Source organism: Pipra filicauda, unplaced genomic scaffold (assembly GCF_003945595.2).
Source record: "Pipra filicauda isolate LSUMZ 115617 unplaced genomic scaffold, ASM394559v2 scaffold295_size919547_pilon, whole genome shotgun sequence".
Taxonomy (NCBI): Eukaryota; Metazoa; Chordata; class Aves; order Passeriformes; family Pipridae; genus Pipra; species Pipra filicauda.
The window spans coordinates 678,455-701,993 of record NW_024104415.1 but is presented as its reverse complement, the minus strand read 5'-3'; the positions used below and the strand labels follow the sequence as shown (position 1 = coordinate 701,993).

General features: G+C 45.9%; 2 protein-coding genes across 3 annotated transcripts; both read left to right on the top strand.

Moving 5' to 3' along the window:
* Nucleotides 1-3,674: 3,674 nt before the first annotated feature.
* DEPDC1 (DEP domain containing 1) lies at nt 3,675-13,470 on the top strand. Its single transcript, XM_027719078.2, has 11 exons — nt 3,675-3,770; nt 4,285-4,550; nt 5,265-5,409; nt 6,009-6,127; nt 6,514-6,644; nt 7,277-7,324; nt 7,456-7,596; nt 9,533-9,705; nt 10,467-10,643; nt 10,861-11,046; nt 12,756-13,470. Exons 1-11 carry the CDS (start codon nt 3,675-3,677, stop codon nt 12,894-12,896), a joined length of 1,623 nt encoding a protein of 540 aa, XP_027574879.2. The 3' UTR covers nt 12,897-13,470.
* A 1,861-nt stretch (nt 13,471-15,331) lies between these two features.
* On the top strand, nt 15,332-23,527 carry RPE65 (retinoid isomerohydrolase RPE65). 2 transcript variants are annotated; one of them, XM_027719048.2, is made up of 14 exons: nt 15,332-15,849; nt 16,617-16,699; nt 17,051-17,201; nt 17,494-17,601; nt 17,691-17,832; nt 18,459-18,606; nt 18,845-18,926; nt 19,115-19,247; nt 19,370-19,509; nt 20,401-20,530; nt 21,383-21,497; nt 21,594-21,688; nt 21,777-21,888; nt 22,587-23,527. In XM_027719048.2, exons 1-14 carry the CDS (start codon nt 15,839-15,841, stop codon nt 22,736-22,738), a joined length of 1,602 nt encoding a protein of 533 aa, XP_027574849.1. In that variant the 5' UTR covers nt 15,332-15,838; the 3' UTR covers nt 22,739-23,527. The 2 variants fall into 2 exon arrangements, with proteins under 2 accessions (XP_027574849.1, XP_027574848.1); XM_027719047.2 differs by having other exon boundaries at nt 21,383-21,688.
* The last annotated feature ends 12 nt before the right edge of the window (nt 23,528-23,539 follow it).

The following is a 23,539-nucleotide window of genomic DNA, read 5'->3' as shown; positions in this document are numbered from 1 at the left end:
GCTGGAAGCTGTGAAATTCCACAGAATTGCTTTTCTAAGAAAAAAAACTTCATTGCAATGAAATGGTGGCAATTGCTGCAGTTTGTCTCCGATGCACATTTTCCCCCAGTCACATCCAGCCCAGAATAGGTTCTTTGTCTACAAAATGTTGCTCTTTTACAGTCTGTATTAAAAAATTGAAAAAAGTAAAATCCAGCTCTCAATTTTTAATATCCTCAAAAAATGATGCATAATGTTCTCAGGGGCAAAGAATTGCTTAAATGTTTCATCAATGTACAGCTGAGTTCCTACCTGGTTATCTCAATGAGAACTTTGCATTAAGGACTCACATATCTTTCAGCTGTTACACAGTTTTATGCTGTTTGTTTCATTGCACTAAATATCAGGCAATTTGTTTCGCCTACTCTGAATATAGAAGCAATGCCCCCAGTCACAACTTAAAGAGATGTGCATAAAAGAGTAGCAGCATCACAGTAACAAAGCCTGAAACCTCCATAGCACTTCACAGCACTGCTGGGCCCCACTCTTAGCTTTCCTACTCACTGTGCTTACACCAAAAATCCAAATATTTCAGTTTTCCATCATTGCTCCTGGTTGTCCCAGCAGCAGAACTATCATAGCTGTTACTACAGTTGTATGTGCTTGGCCTTACTAGAGATCAAACCCAACACTTGGTTGTTGTAAAGAAACACAAAATCACAAAATCCCAGACTGGTTTGGGTTGGGAGAGACCTTAAAGCCCATCCAATTCCACTCCTGGCATGGGTAGGGACACCTTCCACTGTCCCAGGTTGCTCCAAGCCCCATCCAACCTGGTCTTGGACACTTCCAGGGATGGGGCAGCCACAGCTTCCCCAGGGAACAGTCCATAATCTAAATTCCTTTATGTTTTTAAATCAGTCCCTATTTGAACTTAAGGCCAAGGATGTTAATTCAGCTGCACTAAACATCAGGAGATCAACATTAAGTGTTTCCAATTAGCTTCATTCCTATGTCTAAAGCCCACTAGAACAAAGACCTACAGCATGTTCAGCTCACACAGTGAAAAACAATCCAGAGGCACGGCCATAACGTTGATATTCCAAAAGAACTCTATTAATCTCTCTTTATTTGCCCTTCCACTGTGGCTGGTAGTAGACACCATCAAATAATTATAAATGAGAAGCAGAAAATAAAGCTTTACTCCCTTTCTGTGTTTTGCTGACCTTTGTATGGGAAGAGTCCCATTGATGCTCTCAGTGTGGATTGATACCCGGGTAGGTATTTGTAATTCTCTAATGAGAATAAAGGAAAGAAAAAGACTGAAGCATAAGGAAATCTCATTGTAAAACCATAAAAACTGGCTCTAGGAATATTTTTAGTGACCTGAAGGTGCCCTCCAATCATTTTTAAGGGTGACTATATTTCCAGTTGATTGCATCTATTCATGAGTGTGGGGGGATAAAAATACACCACACTTTTACAGACATGTCCCTAAAATCTCTTTACTTGCTCTAAGAGATGAAGGTTTACAAAATGTATTACATCATTTGTAAGCAGGAGGTTGGATGTAAATACATCAAGCATTACATTTTTAAATGACCTGAGAGAAGGAGTATGGGAAGTAATCCATTTAATCCATTGTAAAACACTTGGAGTCATCACTTTCTGCAGGCTTTACTCATGGGGGGATTTCCCTAAGATAATCACTAAATTGATTTATACCCTTGCATAGGTTCAGAGCCTGGGTTAGTGGGAAAATCAGCATTTGTGTCTTGGTTTGTTCTCAGTTTAATGAGAAAGGAAAACAGGAGGTGAGTGGTTGTAACGTAAGTGATGAAAAAGATCCCTGAAGTTTTTGAATTTAATAAGAGAATACAGATCTTTCTTATTCTAATCAGTAATTAATACATCTTCACTGAGTTTTGAATGGTCTCCAGCAGGTGCCACAGCTCAAACACCTGAGAGAAGTTACCAGAAACCAGCTCTGAGTGGCACCTGCAAATCCTTTTGCAAGCACATAAAAGCAGCACAGCCAGCCCTTTTCTATACTGGTTATATAGTTTTCCCAGGGGTGTTTGAGCCCTGGTTATGCTGGGAGGCACCACTTAGATGCCTGTGTGTTTTGGATTTTTATTTCTATTATTTTCCCTGGGCTGTAGCTTTGAGTCTGATACAGCCATCCATTGCTTCAGTCTATTTGTTATGCTGGTGTGTTTTCTCACTGCAGTGATGGTTTTATTCTTTCTTATAAAAGTGTCTGAGGTATTTGTGTGTCTTTATTGACTATAAAAGAAGTTTAAGGGGTGTGACTAAAGCATCTGAGCAATGGATGGCTGCATCAAGGTGAAATAAAACACTCGTGGGGTATTTATATCTCCCAGGTTACAAATATATTTGGTCTAGAGGATCTGAGCTTAAAAGCCAAACGATGAAAGCCATGCTGTTGTAATACTTGTTGGGGTTGGTTTGGTGGTTTTTTTGGGGAGAGTGGTCTCTAGAGTACCTGTATCTGTAGGAAATGCCCAGGATGAAGGGGGGAGCTGAAAGGACACATTTTTTAGAGCAGTTAATGTTGCATGTAAGCTCTGTACTGATCCCATGGGACCTAAGAGGTGCGTCAGCCCCACCTGCCTCTTCGAGTGTTGTCTGGGAAGATGCTCTGAATCCTGGGCTGCATCCAAAGGAGTGTGCCACTAGGTTGGAGATGATTCTCCCCCTCTGCTCTGCTTTTGTGAGACCTGACCTGGGTCACTGGGTAGAGTTTTGGTGTCCCCAACATGGGAAGGATATGGAACTGTTGGCACAAGTCCAGAGAAAGTCATGAAGTTGATAAGAGGAGTGGAGCGCCTTCCCTATGGAGAGAGTCTGGAGCTGGTCAGCCTGGAGAGGAGAGGGTTGCGTAGACCTCGGAGCACCTTCCAGTGTCTGAAGGGGCTATAGGGAACTGGAGAGAGACTGTTTATCAGGAGCTGGAGTGGCAGGACAAGGAGTAATGTGTTCAAACTGGGAGAGGGGAAATTTAGTCTGGATATTAGGAAAAAATTCTCGTCTGTGAGGGTGGTGAGGCCCTGGCACAGGTTGTCCAGAGAAGCTGTGGCTGCCCCATCCCTGGAAGTGTCCAAGGCCAGGTTGGATGGGGCCTGGAGCAACCTGGGCTAGTGGAATGTGTCCCTGCCCATGGAAGGGGTGGGATTGGATGAGCTTTAAAGTCCTTCCCAACCCGAATCATTCTGGGATTCTATGCAAAAGGTAACATTTCATGTAGGTTTTTATCTCCTTCTCCCCTGACAATGAGATCAAAGTTTCACAAACAGAACAAGTTTTATTGACATCCACTCATCCTCCTGAGGTGCTGCCAAGCCACACCTTCACCTCTGGAGCGGCTCGGACATGAGGTGGGGCCAGGTGTCACAGCACGGTAATTAATGTTAAGTAATTAGCTGGGATTAATTGATTACTGCTCATCGCTGTTAGGTAATTAACGCCTGTAACGCTGCTCAGGACCCGCTCGGGGCGGGAACCGAACCCGCGGCCACGCCGTCCCTCGGGCCGGCCCGCATGACGTCACGCGTCACATGCCCCATGGATCGCCCAATCCGCGGCCGCCGGCGGATTCGAACGGCGGCGGCCGTTGGTGGCGTGTGGGCTGATAGGGGGCGCTGTGCCCGTCCTGGGCCGGCGGAGGGGCCGCGATGGCGGGGCCGGGGCCGGGGCCGGGGCCGGGGCCGGGGCCGGGGCCGGGGCCGGGGCCGGGGCCGGGGCCGGGGCCGTACCGCGCCACCCGCCTGGTGAGCACCGGGGAGCGGGGCGCGGCGGGGGCTGCGCCAGGGGAGCGGGCGGCTGCCGGGGGAGCGGGCTGCCAGTGTCACCCGTGGAAGCGCTGTTGGACAGGAGGCGACTCTGCCCCTCCTAGGTGCTGTCGTGACACGTGGGTGCCCTGGGACCCCCTGCCCTTGTCGCGACACGTGGGTGCCCTGGGACACCCCCTGCCACGGCGTGTGGGTGCCGTGGTGTCTCATGGCCACTGTCACGACATGTGGGTGCCCAGGGACACTCTCCCCGTGCCTGCTATCACGATATATGGGTACCTTGCTACCTCCCATCCTGTGACTCCTGTCACGACGTGTGGGTGCCTTAGGGCCACCCACCTGCTGTCGTGACATGCGGGTGCCCTGGAACAACCCCTGCCCACTGTCACGATATGCGGGTGCGCTGGGTCCCCCTACGCCTTGCCACTGATATTCGCAATGCTCAGCTTGAGGCTTTAATTTTCCAGTTTTGGCTGTTTTGTTTCCCGTGCAGTGGAACGAGATCACCAAGTACTTCCGAGCGGGAATGCCCCTGAGGAAACACAGGCAGCACTTCAGGAAGCACGGGAGCTGTTTCACTGCCTCGGAAGCTGTGGATTGGCTCCATGAGGTTCTCAGGAATAACAGCAACTTCGGCCCCGAGGTGACCAGGCAGCAAACGGTGCAGTTACTGAGGAAATTCCTCAAGAACCACGTCATTGAGGATATAAAAGGGAGGTGGGGAGCTGAAAATCTGGAAGACAATGGTGCCTTGTACAGGTATTGAGATGAAAATTATTTAATGGCTCTTCAGGTTGAGAATTTGATTTTAAAATACTCAGATTTAGGCTGAGCAGTTGGGCCAAAAATTTAATTATTAGCATTGTTTTGCTCCTTTCAGTGTTTTACTTTGTTCTGATTCTCAGTATAGACCATACATCTTATCTGCTCTGGGTTGTTTCCATGCTCTTGTCTATCCAAGCTTTTCATTGGAATACATTCTGCACTCCAGTGCTTTGAAGGGGAGTCAAGGAGTGGTTTGTAGTAGCTCCCTGATGTGCTTATTTCTCCTGTACCTTTTACAGAAAGTCTAAATGGGAAACGGAGCCAAAAAGCTCTAAAATGAAAGGTGGTAATGGCCTTCACTTCTCAAATTCTGGGCTCAGTGCTCTGTAAACATCTGAGCATCTTCAGCGTGACTTTGGCATCACAAAAAATAGCCCAAAGTTAATCTATCATATGATGAAGAAAAAGAAAAATCAGTGTTTTCCTTCTTATTTTCCTGAATCTCTTCAGAATCTTAGAGTCACACTGGTATGGAGTCACAGGGTATTGTTTTGCTTAAGTAACTTATTTTATTTCTGATTTTAGCCACCAGCGCACTTGTGACAAACATGGGTAGAGACCTTTCCCAAATCTTCGTTCCCGAAGCCCAGCTATGACATTTCTAATCTATCCTGAATCTATTTCACTTATCTCTCCCACCCATTACAGATTTCCTTCAACATCTCCAGTTAAACCTCTACCAAGCCCGCCAAGAGAGAACTTGGAAAACTTCCCTACAGACAAAGAAAAACTTTTTAAACTGCCCCATTTATCCAAGAGGACTTTGAAAAAACACGAGTTACTGCAGTCCCTGGTAATAACTTCTGTTTCTTACGTCATTGCAGTTGTCTTGTATTGTCTTTATTCTTCAAAAACATAAAACTAGAAGCAATCACCTTTTGGTGTCACTGTTCTGTTGTGGCCTTTCAGCTTGAGAAGTAATTTGGTAGTTAAGAAATTGAGAAGTATTAAGAAATAAATTGGTATGGGAGGATTTTTGTTTGCTTCTGGAAGTATTGGGAGGGACAAATAAAAGATACAAATTATTTAACTGGTCAGCTTTTTGGAAAAGGTTGAATGTGTGTCCCTTTATTCATTTGAAATTTGTGTATGTGCATAAATTCTGAATTTAGATTCCAATCCTAAAGGAGGATAAATCATTTACAAATACATTTGGATGTGAGATGTTTCTACCTTTTAAATTGCTACTTTGGGGATCGATCAGGTCTTTTTTCAGTATCCTCTTTTGCTTTTTAGTTGTGTGTGCTTACATTTCAGTGCTAAAGCTGAAATACCATATGGAATTTATTGTTCCACAGAATTCCCTATACTTCTGATTCCAGTTTTTTAATTACTTAATTTTGGATTATCTTGAGTCTTGTTTATCTTACATTATAAACTTCTCATTTTCAGGAAAACCTAGAAAAAACAAAACCTGATGTGATAAAAGAGAACAAGGAAGACACACTACAAAGGAAAGAAATAAGCCAGCAATATGTGCAAGAAACTTGGAGAAATATCATTCTGATACAGTAAGTAATAAATCATAAATAGCACCTTCTCATACAAGTGCTTTGGGTGTGAAATAGCCCATCAGCCTTTTTAAGTTGCAGATTTTTACTGACTATTCTCTACATAGGTTTCCTAGTGTGTTTATTATCATTGAATTGTTGCATTTAAGGAATTCTTGATTATTTGCTGTTGCTGAAGTATATTTGAGTACCACAGATGCTCTTCCTTACTGGTTGTTGCTGTTTGTCCCAGAGAAGAGCATGTCCTCAAATTGTTCTCCTGAAAGTGAGAATTTATTAAACAGCAGATGAGCTTTTTAAGCACCTGGTTTTGAATAGATAGGGAAAGAACTGGTTTTTCCTTCATTATTACAAACCTAGACACCCCATGCTCTTGCTCCCCACAGTTTGCAGACCATCCTGGGCCTCCCGTCGCTGGAGGAGGTTCTGCAGCCAGCACAGGTGGTCCCTGAGCACGTCATGTACAACATGAGCAACACCAGCAAACACGGGGTGGTGATTCTGCAGAACAAGTCAGGTAAGATGGATTTCCCTGGTTTCGCTTCAGGATTCTATGTGATGTAATTACGACAATAAGTAATATATTTCGTGGTCTGTATTTTTACAGTTTTTTCCCAAACCACAGTACAGTTCAGTATATTTGTCTAGAAGATTTGTAGGTATATTGCATTCACTCTTTATACAACGAGATAGTCACAGAATCCTGGAATATTTTGGGTTAGGAGGAACCTTAAAGCTCATCCAGTCCCACCCCCTGCCTTGGTTTGTAACCCTCCCTGGGTGGGAAATGGAGCTAGGATAGTAGGACACTTTCCACTATCCCAAGTTGCTCCAAACCCTGTCCAACCTAGCCTTCGATGCTTCCAGGGATGGGGCAGCCACAGCTTCTCTGGGCAACCTGTTGCCAGGGCCTCACCGCCCTCACAGCCAAGAATTTCTCCCTAATATCTAATCTAAACCTGCCTTCCTTCAACTAAAAGCCATTCCCCCTTATCCTGTCAAAATTACATGTGTAGCAATATTTAAAATTAATTTAAAATCTGGTATTTTGTAATTGAGGTGTTATTTAATATGTGTGCCATTGTTTGTATTAGTCATTAAATCTTTGGGCTTATGTACAAATAATGTCATTGTTTGTTTATATTTTAGAAGACCTCCCTCACTGGGTGCTGTCAGCTATGAAGTGCCTTGCATACTGTAAGTCACTGAAGAGCTTTTAAGTTACAGAAACCTATTTTGAGTGTTGAAAGTGAATATTCATTATTATTTGTTTTATAATGCAGTTGTGAAATTTTTTGTGTGAATTTTCTTTCTTCACTTCTTTTCAGGGCCCAGAAACAATGACATGAGCCAAACAACTTACAGTGGGTTTGAACGGGACGTGTTCAGAACAGTTGCTGATTATTTTCTCAGTCTCCCAGAGCCATTACTTACTTTTGAATACTATGAACTTTTTGTTAATATTTTAGGTAAGTATGAATTTAGAAAGGATCAGTAAAACTGTAAGTTCATATCAGCTGGGGAACAAATCTGTAAATCAAAGCAGACCTTGATCCCTAATCTGTGTGGCAGCTTGAATCTGAGGAGGATCATCACTGCTCTCACTCTGTATTAAAGTATTATTTGAAATGTAGTTCTGTCTCGTGATTTCCATTTAAATTGCTGTCTGAGCGCACATTCTAAATATTCAGGAACTTAAAAATACAGCTCATTCTGTCTGTCCTCACTACTGCAGTGCGTTACCTTTTTTATTCTTGCATGTTGGTTGCAATTATCTTGTTAAATTGCTTTTGGACTGAGCTAAATTCTTCTTAGGTTTTACTAACAGTCGACTATAAATTAATATCTTCCCTTTGTTGTCTTCTCTGCTCAGGTAGCAGCTTTCAGAGCTGGTCCATTTTCATACCACTTGCATCTTAACTTCTATTTCATTTTCTGATAGTTATGTGTGGCTACATCACAATTCCAGATCTGTGCAGTGGAAAACGTTCTGTCCAAGATGAGAAATGTGACCCACAGCCTTCAAAAACTCTTCACTTGAACTCTTTCAAGTCAACTGAGTGTCTTCTCCTAAGTCTGATCCACAAAGAGCCTGACAAGAAAAAGAAAGATGAAGCTTCCAGGAGGTTTTCTTCAGAAGAGCTAACTGTCCAAAACCAACATACAGAGAAATGGCAGCAGTATAAACTGAGACATCAGCAAGGTAGTGCTGGTAATCTGATAGGAGGAAGCTGTCAGAATCTTTCAGGTTTCAGGAACAAACAAGCTCCACCTGGAGCATTTAGGACAAGATGTTACTCCTTGGAAAGAATCGGAGCTCCTCCTTCAAGTGTGTGTAGCAAAGGAGGATGTGATTCCCTCAGGGAAGGTGGTGTGAACACTATCACAAGAAATGGAGACCAGTCACTGCTGTGTGAGCACAAAGCTAAATCTGTGTTGGAGGTGGGCTGTGATAACATCTGTCAAACACAAACCCAGGGCATCAAGAGAGTGTCTGCCTCAGCTCTTCAGGACGAGCTGTTGGATGACACTCACGGGTCGAAGCAGATGCGCCACTCTCTGAGTTCACTGGGCAGGAGGAACTGCAGAAGCTGCACAGTCATTAACAGACCAGTTGCTGAAATCACAGTAATGCCAAGGGGGCTCTGGGGGCAAGGAAAACCAAATCCCCCTGGGGTGGCTGCTTCAGTGGACATCAGGACTGAGGATTCCGAAATCACCATCAAAAAGAGACTCTGCAGAAGCAGCACAGAACTCTCAGAAAGCTCTTTCACCCCCTCCCCTTGTGTGTTGACTGGCACGCAAAGTAAGATGGCTTTCTACAGCATGTTGTACTGCTTGTTGTATGGCCTGACTAATCTCTGCTTCCTCCACCTCTGGCACTGTTGCTAGGTTTGTTGAAATGCATAGAACATGGATTTGTGAGGTTTTTTTTTTAAAAAATCTGGTTGCTGAATAGCATTTTTTAAGTTTCTGTAGCTCTGCTAACAAATAGTAACATGTAGTGTCTTTTGAGTAAGAATTGACGTGTCGGTAACTGACCTTTCTGCTCAGGTAAGTGATAAGAGATCCCGCCCCAGACACTGAGAATGAGAATTAGCACAGACCTGTTTGTTGGAGATGATGTATTTTTATGGTCTTTGAATAACATTTTCTGGGAATAACATTAGTGTCATTCTTTAATTGTATTACGATCTTTATTGCCCCAGCAATTTCTCCTAATGAAGCAAGTTGAAGATGACCACACCAACAAAGGTCCTTACCTTATCTACTGCATTACAGCAGATTTCTCTGAAACATTGATAATCACCTTGGTAAAATAAGAGATTTCTGGTACTGTTGTAAAAAATACACTGAGAGTTGATTCAAATCTTAATGCCAGCTGTCTTTGCAATTGACTTGCAGATCTCCTGCAGCCTCACTTGGAAAGGATTGCTGTGGAAGCTCTGCAGATCTGCTGTTTGCTGCTCCCACCCCCAAACCGTAGGAGGCTCCAGCTCCTGATGCGGATGATCACCCGGATCAGTGGGAATGTTGACATGCCACGGCTGCACAATGCCATGGGCAACAGGTCCTTGGTAAGAGAGCCACAAGGGCAGTATGCCTGTTATTGTAAGAGTATCGCTGAAGTTATGCTCAGAATCACTGTTTAAAGCAGTGAGACAAGAACCTCAAGTTCAGCATGCTGCAAGTATTAACAGGCAGATTTTTCACCTCCAGAATATGCACAAAAATCTGACTTGAACAAGCACTTTCTTGTCTCCATCCTAAGAGACTTCAAATATTCACATTGCTTTTGTTTATGTAGGGGGGAGAAGAGAAATCACTTCTTAAAAGAGTACTTTAGTCTGATTTCTCACCCGAGTGCCATTTAGAATTATAACATTGAAGAGGAGCTGTGGCTGCCCCATCTCTGGAAGTGTCCAAGGCCGGGTTGGATGGGGCGTGGAGCAACCTGGTCTAGTGGAAGGTGTCCCTGGTCATGGCAGGGGGTGGAACTGGATGGGCTTTAAGGTCCCTCCCAACCCAAACCAGTCTGTGATTCTATTCTGTGATTCTGTGAAGATGTACATTTTTCTGTAGGTTTCTATAGGTTCTTTATAATGTATTTCTTAATTGAAGGTGCTGTTCAGTTCAAGAGAAGTAGAAGTCTTAGGTTATAAGAAGTTACTTTAAAAAACCCTAAAATCAGTTTCCTTCCTTGCTTGACCAGTGGTGCAGGCAAGAAAAATTGCGGTGAAAATTGGTGTGAAGAATTTATTGTGCCACTGTGTAGAGTGGAGAGAAGGCAAATAAATCCACAACTGTGTGTACTTACTGATATACTGGACTCTCCCAGCTGATCCAGACGTTTTCCCGCTGTGTGCTGCGCTGTGCAGAGGAAGCGGACCTGGATGAGCTGCTTTCTACACGACTGGTTTCATTTCTGATGGACCATCAGCAGGAAATATTCCAGGTCCCAACTCACCTGCAGGTCGCTGTGCGAGACCACCTTGAATACGCGAGGGTGGCTCAGGTTGGTGGTACTAGGGGAGTTTAAATTCATTTGCTAATTGTTCTGAAGGTGGGATGGGAAAATGCAAATAAAACCAGTATGGTTTCAGTGTATAGATATTAATTATAATGTTTTGCAGCTGTGATGCCACTGTAAGTTAGTGGGTGTGGATGTTTGTGAGTTCTTACTGAAATAGTACAGAATCAGTTGAGTATTTACAGACCTCTTTTTCTTCCAGTGCAAATGTCCCAAGGAAGAAATTTGTGCCATATTGCCAACGTATTCCTACTGCAAACAAATCACTCCTCAGGAGTTCGAGGAACAAAAGGTTTCTACCTCTCAAGCTGCAGTGACAGAGCTCTTGGAGAACATTATCAAGGATAAAAACTTGTCTGTGAAGGACAAAAAGAAAAAGTTAAAGCAGGTGAGGAACTTTCACCTGCTTCTGAAATGCCTTTGTGAGGGAAGGGCTCAGTCAACAGAGCCTGGTGCAGAAGAGGGGGGGAAGAGAGTGTTTGGTGAGAAATACTTGCTCAGAAGAGCTGTTGGATGTTTTGTGTGCTCTGGTTGGGATTTTAAAGACAGTTTCTGATACTGAGAGGAATGGCTTCCCACTACCAGAGGGCAGGGATAGATGGGAAATTGGGAAGGAATTCTTCCCTGTGAGGGTGGTGAGGCCCTGGCACAGGTTGCCCAGAGCAGCTGTGGCTGCCCCATCCTGGAAAGTGTCCAAGGCCAGGTTGGATGGGGCTTGGAGCAACCTGGGATAGTGGAAGGTGTTCCTGTCTGTGGCGGGGGGTGGAACAAGGTCAGCTTTAAGGTCCTTCCCAACCCAAACCTTCCATGATAACATACAGCATTTGACACTGTCTCTGGGGTGTTCAAATAATGGCTTAAAACCAGTATGAAGTTACTCTGAGATCCTGCTCTCCATTAAATAATACCTAATGGAATTATAGCCTGGTGTCCTGTGGTGCACTGGCCAACAAGTCACCATTAACATGCCATAAGTGGGCTTAAAACTAATAGGTGTTAAAAGCAATAATTTTTTGCTTTAGGAGACCAGCGACCAACCTCTTATCTGTTCGCAATCCTGAATTGTTCTTTTTGTGGCCTTGGCTTTGTGTTTTGTAACGTTTATATTCCTCAAGATTATCTTGCACTTCTCTGGCCTACTAATATCTTGCCTAATACTAAAGCTAAAACACAGCAGTTCTGGCAGGATTTAATCCTGGAGGGGTTTTTCTTTTGCAGAAAAACCTTTGGCAAGTTCTTCTGCCCAATGGAATAGCTTTGTACTTGTCCTGGAATCTCCTAAGCAAATCTTGTGACTCAAATTTGAACAAGCAGCTTTTCAGAGCAGGAACTCTTTGGTGCCCCTCCTCCAGCTCCTGCCACACTGAGTTTCATGTGTGTTGTAGAAACTTTCTTGGACTGTAAAAGTGAGGCTGGACTTTGGTTCAAGATCATTAAAACTTCCTGCCTGTAAAAAAGAGTTAATTAGAGTTGATTAAAACTTGGAATAAGTGAGCGCTAAGATGTGATTCACAGCAACAGGTGAAAGAGGAGGAAGGAAATAAACTAAAATCTTTTAATAGTAAAACTTAAAGTAGATACTTAAATTTTTGATGAATTCTCACAAAGTCCAAAAGCAAATTGTACTGTGAGAGCCACAAGTGAGCAAAGCTGACTTTTAAATTTCACAGAACCATATCATTAGAGTCCTGCCATTTGAGCTGGGATAGCCATGGTGTGATAAGTCACAACTTTTGCAATGATTGTTCAGCTTTGGGTACTTGGGGTAGGTTGAATCCAGCAGTGGAAAGGTTTGGCTGATGTTCAGGTGTATTTACTGTATAGATTATTTACAGTTAGTCATCTCTTCCCAAGGCCTGACACAGGGAACAGGCCAAATGTCACAAATATGCGTCTGATTCCAGGTATTTTCCTTTAGCTGTGTATCTGCAGGAATTGAAATGAGATGGAATCAGAGTCGTAAGTAAGGTTTTCTGGGAGAACCGCTCCAGAGCAGGTGAATCTTGGCTCCCAGTTGGGTAAAACAGACTTTTTTTTAGCTGGAGTCTTTTGGTGGAGTGTGGGATTTTATTGTGATTGCTGCTTGTGTATGCTCAGTTCCAGAGGGAATACCCCCAGATCTACCAGAACAGGTTTCCAACGACGGAGAGCGAAGCGATGCTGCTGGAGAACAAACCCACCATCAAGCAGCCCATGCTCAGCCTGAGGAAGCCCAGGTTTCGGAGCCTGAGGTATTAATGTCACCACACTTGAGGCATTTATCTCCTGGATGTGAGTCTGAGTGATTCACCAGAGGAATTGCTGCAGGAATTTGATGCTGGCTCTGTGTAGAAGGAAGAAATGTTTACATGGATAAGGTGCTGAAAGGTGCCAAAATACCCTTTTTTTTATGCAGATACTTTTGAATAACTTCTAAGAGAGAAATATTTATCTGTTTACAAATTATTACAATATAATGTATGTAGGAAAATGTGAAAATAAGCACAAAGCTGTTGTTAACCAAAAATTTATATATGGTTTTCTATGGGAAACTAATGACCTGCCTCTTGTAACCTTTTAATGTCTGGTCAGGAATTTGTGCCATTTATTGTAGTTTGTGTAGGTTTTAATGTCTGTGTATTGTGACTAAGTGCCTTCTCTATTCTCAAAATATTTGTCTTTAAACAAAAGAAGTTCTGTGAGTTCAGGACCAGGAGAGCCAAAAGTTCACCATGAATTATTATCTGCCTCCCTGAAATGCTTGTGTTTATCTCATCTGTAAAACTCTCATTAACTTTTCTATATTTATTTATATTAAAAGTCTTTAAGTATATTTCTGACATTTTCATGGAAAATTTATTTTGGATCTATTGGTGTGATTCTCAAAATAATAGGAGTGATGGATGATGCAGCAAGTGGGTACACTTCTACATCTGTGACCATGAGGCTGGGCTTCAGTTTTCTCCCAAAATATATCCTTTTGCTCTTTCTTTGAAGGTTTTGTAAGTGAGAAACCCAAATTAGCCCCATTTAACCTATTTTAATGATGCTTCAATGTCCTGTAGATAACTTTCCACTTGCAGGGCAGGTGCAAGATGTTTCTCCCTTGTAACACCTGCAGTCAACTCCTTTTAACACTCCAGTACCTGTCTGAACTTGATTCCAACACTTCCCAACCTGTTCCCTGTTGTGTAAATGCTTTGTTTATGTGTTCCAGTTAAGTAACTGATTAGGTGAGCAGCTCACATTTTGCAGGATTTGGCTTTTAAAGGCCTGCCCTCATTTTTCCCAGTTCTTGATCCAGGTTATTTAATGTTCCCTTCTAAGTTTTTGACAGAGCTTAACAAAAATGGGAATAAATGGACAAATTGACTCACTGTGGGACAATAAAACGTTACAAATCAATGACCAAAATTCCATATATGGAACTTAAGGCTACTCACACCTTCCTTTTTACAGCCTTTGAGTATTTTAATCCACTTGAAATGGACAGAGGTCAATAACTGTTCCCTCCTTTTCCCGCAGAGAAAAGCAGGCGGAGTTGCTGGTGCTTGTGCCTCAGAGCACACTTTTTGCTAATTAGCACCAATAACTCCTTTCTAATGGTATTAATTGCAAGGAAGAGCAGTTCTGTAATGAGTTTGTAGGTTGTCTGCTGTCCTGTGCTGTTCTGGTGTCGATGTCACACCAGAAGAGTTGCCTGGTCAGGTAAGATTCAGGAGGAGAACTTGGCTGCTGGTGTGTGGGACCAGAGATGTTTTGGGATCTCTGCCTGGAGAAGGATGGGGCCTGGGAAGATGCTGTCACCATGGAAACATGGAATTTTCATGACATCAAACATTAAGATGCTGTTTTGAGTCCTGGAATTAATTAAAAGTCTCCACATGACTTGCAATGCTGAGAGGCCTTGAGTTTGCACTCAAGTTTATATTATTTATTGCCAGGAGACTTCCACTGAGAAATTACCATATAATTATGGTTATTAATCCAAAGAGTTAATGGGAGGCCTCAGTCACAGCTCCTGAAGGCTCAGTGCCTTCAGTGAGAAGCCTTAAATGAACCCTCAATCCAAATGAGAACACTGCCTTGAAAAGAGGGAGCAAACAAACAAAACCAGGGAAGGAAGCCAAGCTTCACGTGATGGCTGTGGCAGCAGATCAAACAGAGGGATGTTTAAAGTCTATTTTTCTCCTTTCACCCCAGCTTTGATCACTGTTTCCATCTATATGGGAGGAGCACCCAAATGTACATGGTATTATGGAACATCTTCATCCTCTGCCATGAGCTGCCTGTGAGGGGACAGCACTAAACTCTCTGATTTCATTAATCTTTGAAATCACTCTTTACAGCACTATTGTTTCATAAATGTTGACTCTTGCTACAGGTGGTTCCTGATGACGAGCCTGGAGAAGGAGTCTGAGAGAGACCTTGGGGTCTGCAGCTCCTCCTGAGGGGCAGCTCCGATCTCTGCTCTGGTGACCAGAGACAGGATCAGGGAATGGCTGGAGCTATGCCAGGGGATATATAGTTTGGATATCACAAAAAGGTTCTTTCTGCAGAGGGTGGTCGGGCACTGAACAGGCTCCCCAGGGCAGTGATCATGGCCCCAAGGCTGCCAGAGCTCAAGCAGCGTTTGAACAATGCTCTCAGGGACGGGGGGGATTGTTGGGGTGTCCTGGGCAGGTCCAGAGATTGGACTCAATGATCCCTGTGGGACCCTTCCAACTCAGGATATTCCAGGATGTTTGACACTGGCATCTCCTTATCTCTGGATGTCTCTATGTCCTGTCACTCCAAGGGGAGGCTCTGGAAGAGCCATTCCGTGCTGCCCTGGGTCCATGTTGGATCCAGGCAGGTCTCCTGTGCCCTGTGGTGCCAGAGCAGGGCCCAGTGCCAGTGCCAATGCCTGGCATGGCTCCAGCACGCTCCGTTTCACTCCTTGGGATTTTTTTCTTTGTAATCACTTCTGCTTGGGAAGAATTTAGGTCTCACAAAAGCAGTCAAAGCCCTTTTTTGTGTGGAGGGCAGGACAAAAGCTCCCAAACCCGGGAGGATTTGGGTGGTGAAAGCCAGCTCTGTTCCCAGGGGGCTCTCACTGGCAGGGGCTTCCCTGGGCAGGGCTCAGCACCCCATAAATACCCTGCACAAGGCTCTGCTCTGAGCTTGGCTGCTGGAGGCTCAGGCCCTTCATCGGGGAGAGGATGTACAGCCAGTGAGTATTCCTGAAGCTCCTCTCTATGGGAGAGCATCATGGATCACCATGTTGATGGAGCATTGGCTGGGGCAGCTGTGAGGTCGGGGGTCAGTGTGGTTCAGGGGGCAGGAGGAGGAGGGGGATGGTACTTCCCATTCCAAGGTGTGGTTCTGATCCAGGAGGATAGGCTCACCTCTGGGTTCCAGGGGATAGTCCAGTATTTGGAGTAGAATCGTAGAATCCCAAATGGGTTTGGATTGGAAGGGATTTTAAATCCCATCTCATTCCACTCCCTTTCCACTAGACCAGGTTGCTCCAAGCCCTGTTCCACCTGGCCTTGGACACTTCCAGGGATGGGGCAGCCACAGCCGCTCTGGGCAGAGCACGCTGGTCTGTCAGCTGTGTCTTCATGGGCTTTGCAGTGATAAAATTGGAATCCAACAATTAATTCTTTGCTTAAAGAAAAAGAAAGAAAAAAGGCAAAAAAATGCTTCTCCAAAACCTGGGAGATAAAAGCTGGATTCTGCTTCCTAATGTCTGGACTATCCTGGATTTATCAGTGGATAGGAGTGTTTGCTGCAGGGCTGTGGTGTGGGCTTTCCCCTCGGTGTTCCCTCTCCCTCCACACACTCAGCCTTTCCCCCCATGCAGTTCTAGTGCTCTTCCCTCCTGATGCCTCAAGTTCTTTGCAAGTCATGGCTCAGTGTGTCCAGAAGAACTGCCCCTCCCTGGCAGGGGGTTCCCAGCACTGCCCACCTCGGGCTAACCCAGCTTTGCCCTTCCAGAGTGGAGCATCCAGCTGGGGGCTACAAGAAGCTCTTTGAGACGGTGGAGGAACTGTCCTCTCCAGTGACCACCCACGTCACAGGTTGGTCTGGTCCCTGATCTCCTCCTGCCTGGCTTTGTTCTCAGAGCTCAGGGGCCTCCAGGGCTCAGAGACTTTACAAGGGCTGGAAGTAAAGGACCTCACAGGGCTAGGGATTTGGGGTGGAGGAAGGACAGATTGGATGGGAGAACCTTTAGATATTTCAGTACTGAATGTCTTGGTCTACAGCAGGTGTGGAGGGGAAGAAAACAGTTTCAAGACCTCATGTATGTTTAAATAAGAAGTTGCATAAGCCTTAAAAAAATTAATTCGAAGTTTTGTTCTTTTTGTTGTCACCATAAAAATTCCTTGGTCTGATTTGCCGTGTGCATCCCAACACTGCCTCTCCCACAGGCAGGATTCCCACCTGGCTGCGAGGAAGCCTCCTGAGGTGTGGTCCTGGCTTGTTTGAGGTGGGCTCAGAGCCCTATTACCACCTCTTCGATGGCCAGGCATTGCTCCACAAGTTTGACTTCAAGGAGGGGCACGTCACCTACCACAGAAGGTACGTGGTGGTTTTCCAAGAAACGAATAAATCAGGAAGCAGTTGCTTGACTGTGAGTGCTGGGGACAGGCTCTGGAAGGCACCGGTTATTTTTAGTCCATGGGATTATTGGAAGAGCTGTATCAGTGATATCATTAAACCAGCTCCAGATGAAACATGAGGCTGTGGGGACCCGGGGCTCTCATGAGCTTTATCACAGGAATATTCATATTTATTTGTATTTATTCATATTTAACTGCACAGCCTGTTGTGGTTTTATATGTAAGGGGATTTCTCCTCCTCACCCTCCCAGGTTTATCAGGACTGACTGTTATGTGCGAGCAATGACAGAGAAAAGGATTGTCATAACGGAGTTTGGCACCTACGCGTACCCAGACCCCTGCAAGAACATCTTCTCCAGGTACTGGGGTCCTGCAGCCACTGCTGCCATGTCCCACAGAGCTCCTGCTTCCCAGAGGCCCTAACTGCCTGTCCATTCTCTCTGCTCAGGTTCTTCTCCTACTTCAAAGGTGTGGAGGTCACGGACAATGCCCTGGTTAATGTCTACCCTGTGGGTGAGGATTATTATGCCTGCACTGAGACCAACTTCATAACCAGGATTAACCCAGACACCTTAGAGACAATTAAGCAGGTGGGGTTTTGTCCTGAATGAAAATCATGTAATCACATACTGGTTTGGGTTGAAAGGGACCTTAAAGCTCATCTCGCTCCACCCCCTGTCATGGGCAGGGACACCTTCCACAATCCCAGGTTGCTCCAAGCCCCATCCAACCTGGCCTTGGACACTTCCAGGGATGGGGCAGCCACAGCTTCTCTGGGCAACCTGGGCCAGGGCCTCACCACCCTCACAGCCAACAATTCCTTCCCAATATCCCATCTAACCCTGCCCTCTGGCAGTGTGAAGCCATTCCCCCTTGTCCTGTCCCTCCAGATCCTTGTCCCAAGTCCCTGTCCAGCTCTCTTGGAGCCCCTTTAGGCACTGGAAGGGCTCTGAGGTGTCCCTGGAGCCTTCTCTTCTCCAAGTGAACACCCCCAGCTCTCCCAGCCTGTCTCCAGAGCAGAAAAGCTCCAGCCCTTGGAGCTCCAACTCCATGTTCGTGCTTGGCTGGAGTTTGCAAATTGGAGCTCAATTGCAGCCTTAGAAAAGAACTTCTCACATCCAATGCAAGAATGTGTTGACTCATGACAACTTGCAGAGCCAGTGACTCCCCATCTCCTGCCAGGGAAGCTCCTGATTGTCTCCATTTTGTTCTCCAGGTGGATCTCTGTAAATATGTGTCCATTAACGGGGTAACGGCTCATCCCCACATTGAGAATGATGGGACAGTTTACAACATTGGGAATTGCTTTGGAAAAAACTTTGCCCTGGCCTACAACATCATCCGGATTCCTCCACTGCAGGCAGGTCAGTCAATCCCGCCTCTGAGCCACCTGGGAAAATCTTATCCTGTAAATGAGGGTTGGTGGTTTTTTTTTTTTCAAGCTTCCTTAGATTTTATTTACTTTTTAAGTGTTGTATTTGAAACATTTTCAAGTGGTTTCTAAACCATGAATTTCCTTTGTGTTGAAGGCAGACATTTACTGGGTAAATAAGCACAGACTATGTGAGACCTTCTGTTAACCCCTCACCTGTCCCATTCCAGATAAGGAGGACCCGATCAACAAGTCACAGGTGGTGGTGCAGTTCCCTTGCAGTGACAGGTTTAAGCCGTCCTATGTCCACAGGTAACATTCCATGGGGTCAGCTGGAACCAGGGACTTGTTCTCACACATAATCAGCAACAAAAACTAGGTGATTTACCAAAATCAGGGTAATTGTAGGGGATGATCCATGTGATAAGATGAAGCACTTTGTGGTTGTTGTCCAAACTAAGCCAGTGAGCCTGATGTGCCCCCCCTGCATTTCTAAACAGCTTTGGGCTGACCCCAAACTACATCGTGTTTGTGGAAACACCAGTGAAAATCAACCTCCTCAAGTTCCTCTCCTCCTGGAGCCTCTGGGGAGCCAACTACATGGACTGCTTTGAGTCAAACGAAACCATGGGGGTAAGCAGAGGGGCGTCCCCAAATGGGCTGGCCTGGGCAGCCAGCCCAACACTGGGAGGTCCATGGTATTGGTTTCACCTTCATTTCCCTGAGCCTAAGCAAAGCTGCTGGTTGGTCCTCAGGTGTGGATCCACGTGGCTGAGAAGAAGAAGGGCCGGCTCCTCAACCTCAAGTACCGCACCTCGGCCTTCAACCTCTTCCACCACATCAACACCTACGAGGACAACGGGTTCCTGATCGTCGACCTTTGCACATGGAAGGGGTGAGTCCGAGGGGCCTGGGGCACCACAACTTCCCCTGCACGAGCTGGGGAGGGCAGTGGAGCCCTGCACAAGACACCGTTGGAATCACCTCTGGCACTTGGCACCAACTCATCTAAACACTAACACATGGGGACATGCAGACTACAGAGCATGGAGTTATCCAGAGGTGCAAGGAGCCTATTTAACATTCATTTTCCAAGAGAAAAAATATTTCTATCTTTTATTTACTTTAACAAATGTCAGTGACTGCCGAGGGCTGATGCTATTTTGGCTGGGGCTGCACTGAGCAGGGTCTGGGTGAGATTTGAATGCTGGTCTTTGTGGAAACACAGAAATGTGGCTCTGAAATGATGAAGCCCAACCCTGTGTCGGCTGCATACCCAGGACACCTTGAGTTGAGCTGATCCTGGCATAAAATCATAGGATCCCAGAGTGGTTTGGGTTGGGAGGGACCTTAAAGTTCATCTCATTCCACCCCCTGCCATGGACAGGGACACCTTCCACTAGACCAGGTTGTTCCAAGCCCCATCCTGTGCTTGTGCTGAGCACCAGAAATTGCTGGTTTTCCTCCCAGGGGAAATGGTGCACACAAAGTTCAGCTCTGCCAAGGAGCTGGACTGGGACTCATGTTACTCTGTGTGCCTAGAGAAGCTGTGGCTAGCCCGTCCCTGGAAGTGTCCAAGGCCAGGTTGGACAGGGCTTAGAGCAACCTGGGCTAGTGGAAGGTGTCCCTGCCCATGGCAGGGGGTGGAACTGGATGAGCTTTCTAAGGTCCCTCCCAACCCAAACCATTCTATGAATCTACTGAATTTTAGGAAAAAAACATCTGCACTTCAACTCCGACTTGCAAACCCATCTCTGTTTCTCTCTGTGATTCTGTTTCCCTGCAGGTTTGAGTTTATTTACAATTACCTGTACTTGGTCAACCTCCGGGCAAACTGGGACGAGGTGAAGCGCCACGCAGAGAAGGCCCCGCAGCCCGAGGCCCGCAGATATGTCCTGCCCCTCAACATCGACAAGGTACCCGCTCTGGGCCAGCACAGGGCTCTGCCTGGTTCAAATTCAACATTTTAATGAGAAGAGGAAATTTAAAGTAGAGGTCCTCAGAGAAACTTTATTTTTGCTTTAGCTCATCAGTGTTATTCTGGTTTGTTCTCCATACAACTGCTGAGAGCGGTTGTGGCTGCCCCAGCCCTGCAAGTGTTCAAGTCCAGTTTGGACGGGGCTTGGAGCAACCCGGTCTAGTGGAAGGTGTCCCTGCCCATGGCAGGGGATGGAAAGAGATGGGCTTTGAGGTCCCTCCTAAACCAAACCCTTTGATGATTCCATACATTTCTGTTCATAGCAGAGGCTGTGGGGCAGCAGTTAATCCTGGAAGGTACTGCTCCTGGGAGCAGAGAAGGGGGCAGAGAAGGAACATGTGTGGTTCAGTCCTCTAGCTCTCGGTGTGAGGTCCCTGGAGCTGCCAGCCTGGCACAGAGCTCACTGGCTGGCGGCTGTTGGGTTCCTTTCCAGCTCTCTTGGTCCCCGGTGGGTGGGCCAGGGGCTGCCAGGGCTGTGCTCAGCTGAGCCGCCCATGGAGCTCATTGGGCTGCGGATCAAGTGAGAAGGGCAAGCCCACGTGGCAGTGCTTAATGAAAACCTCTGAATGCCCCAAGGAGGGGAAGAAAGTTGTGTTTACGAGCACAGTGATGGCTGAGGAGCAAGACAGTTCTGCACCACTGCCAAGAACACGGCAGCAGTTACCTCCCTGCAGCTCCTGAGGCTCTGCTATGTCCTGCCGCCTTCCCTGGTCAATGTTTGCAACAGATCTGTGCAAAGAGACTCAAAAATGTGTTCCTCCAATGTCCTGGGCGTTTCTCTTTGTGCCAGGCTGACACAGGGAAGAATCTGGTCACCCTGCCCTACACGACAGCCACAGCGACGCTGCACAGCGACGAGACAATCTGGCTGGAGCCTGAAGTGATTTTCTCGGGGCCACGTCACGGTACAAATGAGACCCCAAATCCCAACAGCACAAGTACTGCCTGCACTCCCTGTCCCACTGATCCTCATGCTTTTATATATTTATTTTTTATTGTAGCCTTTGAGTTCCCACAGATCAACTACAAGAAATACAGTGGGAAGCCGTACACGTACACGTATGGGCTGGGGCTGAATCACTTTGTCCCAGACAGGGTAACTGTCAAAGAATGGGTGATGGGTTCAGTTTGAGGACAACAAAGAATATTTCTGAGCTGGGGTTTTTGGTTTTCCCCTCCTTTAGCTTTGCAAGCTGAATGTTAAGACCAAGGAGACCTGGGTGTGGCAGGAGCCGGATTCGTACCCGTCGGAGCCCATCTTTGTTTCACATCCGGATGCTCTGGAGGAAGATGATGGTAATGCTCATGGGGTTTGGGTCCATGGCATTGGGAGTGGGAAGGTTTCTGTCAGCTGACACCAGGCTGGCTGCAGGGCTGGGCCAGAGGTGGGCAGGGGCAGAGCCTGCAGGCAGCTCCTGGACCAGATGTGCCAGGTACAAATGGTGGTGGGAAGTTTCTGAGGAAATACAGGAAAATTAAGACTGAATGAAAACAGAGGAGAAAGACCTCAAGGTCTAGGTGAACTGTTGTCTTAATTTTTTAGCTTTTTGGCAATTTTCTCACAGTTTTAAAAAGAATTATAGGAGTTGCTGTGCCACAGCACCACAGGCTGGCAAAGCCAGCAGTGTCAAGAGCCCAAATAGTATGAGAAATAAATATACAATCATAGAATCATGGAATGGTTTGGGTTGGGAGGGATCTTAATGATCATTTAATTCCAGCCCCCTGCCATGGACAGGGACACCTTCCACTATCCCAGGTTGCTCCAAGCCCCGTCCAACCTGGCCTTGGACACTTCCAGGGACAGGGCAGCCACAACTTCTCTGTACAGCCTGAGCCAGTGTCACTCACCACCTCCCTCAGCACCATTGATCACACAATTCCAATGGGATTTACAGTGTTCTGAGTGCAAGTGGCTGCTCTCCCATGCCCAGCCCCAGGGACAGACACTTCCCACACTCACCTGGGACATCCCCTTTGTGTTTTCACTGCAGGGGTTGTGCTGAGCATCGTGGTCAGCCCAGGCACGGGGCCCAAGCCCGCCTACCTGCTCATCCTCAGTGCCAAGGACATGAGCGAGGTGGCCCGGGCCGAGGTGGAGGTGAACATCCCTGTGACCTTCCATGGGTGCTTCAAGAGAGCATGACCCTGCCAGCCATGCCTCACGTGGGTCTGTTCCAGCTCCCAAAGGGGCAGTCTCCGTTTACAGCCACTCCAGTGACCTACAATCCTTCGACATCCCCTTTCGTTTCTGTGGCTGCTTCATTCACAGTGAGCACTTCAATTTTGGCCATGATTCTTCAATATGCTTGATCAGGTATTTTTTAAATACAACCTTTGCCATAATTTCCAGTTAAAACACCACAAGTTTGGTGTGGTGGTGGTTCCATTTTTATAAATTTAATCCTTGTAGCTGCAGCAGAGTGAAAGATGCCTGAAAGAGCAGAGTGTAACCTCAGCACTTGTACACGTGGTAACATTATGTGTAACAGTCTCTGCTCCATTACATGTTTGAGAATTTTTAGCCTATACTGAAGTATTATGGATTTAAATCCCCTCTTGGTCACTGCTTTAGTATCCTCAGAGCAATCCAAGTGGAGCCTTTCCACAGCTGCTTTGGGAACCTGAACTGGGTGGCCCAGGGCTGGTGGCAGGTAGAGTTTTGTTCTTCAGTAAGGCTGCAAACTGCACACACTCCTTGTGTGTTTGCTCTTTCTCCTTTCTTTTGCCAAAGTGCATTTTCTTGATTTCTGTATTTCATGCTAAAACATGAACATGAAAAAAATCAAGCAATTGTTATCCCTTGGGCTGATTTTGCTTCCTTAGAGTGCTACAGATGCTCAGCTTTATCCTTCCTTCTCACAAAATAAACTTTCAGCTGATGTTAAAAGAGGCTCTAGTTGAAAATAAAAACTTCCTGCTAATAGACTTAAAATCTGTCCTTCTT

Excerpts from the sequence above, each read along its gene's own strand:
- RPE65 (XM_027719047.2), top strand. Across the intron at positions 16,700-17,050 it reads AGTGACCACCCACGTCACAG|GCAGGATTCCCACCTGGCTG; the intron begins GTTGGTCTGGTC and ends CCTCTCCCACAG. Across the intron at positions 20,531-21,382 it reads TGCCCCTCAACATCGACAAG|GCTGACACAGGGAAGAATCT; the intron begins GTACCCGCTCTG and ends TCTTTGTGCCAG.
- DEPDC1 (XM_027719078.2), top strand. The coding sequence starts at position 3,675 with ATGGCGGGGCCGGGGCCGGGGCCGGGGCCGGGGCCGGGGCCGGGGCCG. Across the intron at positions 6,128-6,513 it reads AGAAATATCATTCTGATACA|TTTGCAGACCATCCTGGGCC; the intron begins GTAAGTAATAAA and ends TGCTCCCCACAG. Across the intron at positions 11,047-12,755 it reads AAAAGAAAAAGTTAAAGCAG|TTCCAGAGGGAATACCCCCA; the intron begins GTGAGGAACTTT and ends GTGTATGCTCAG.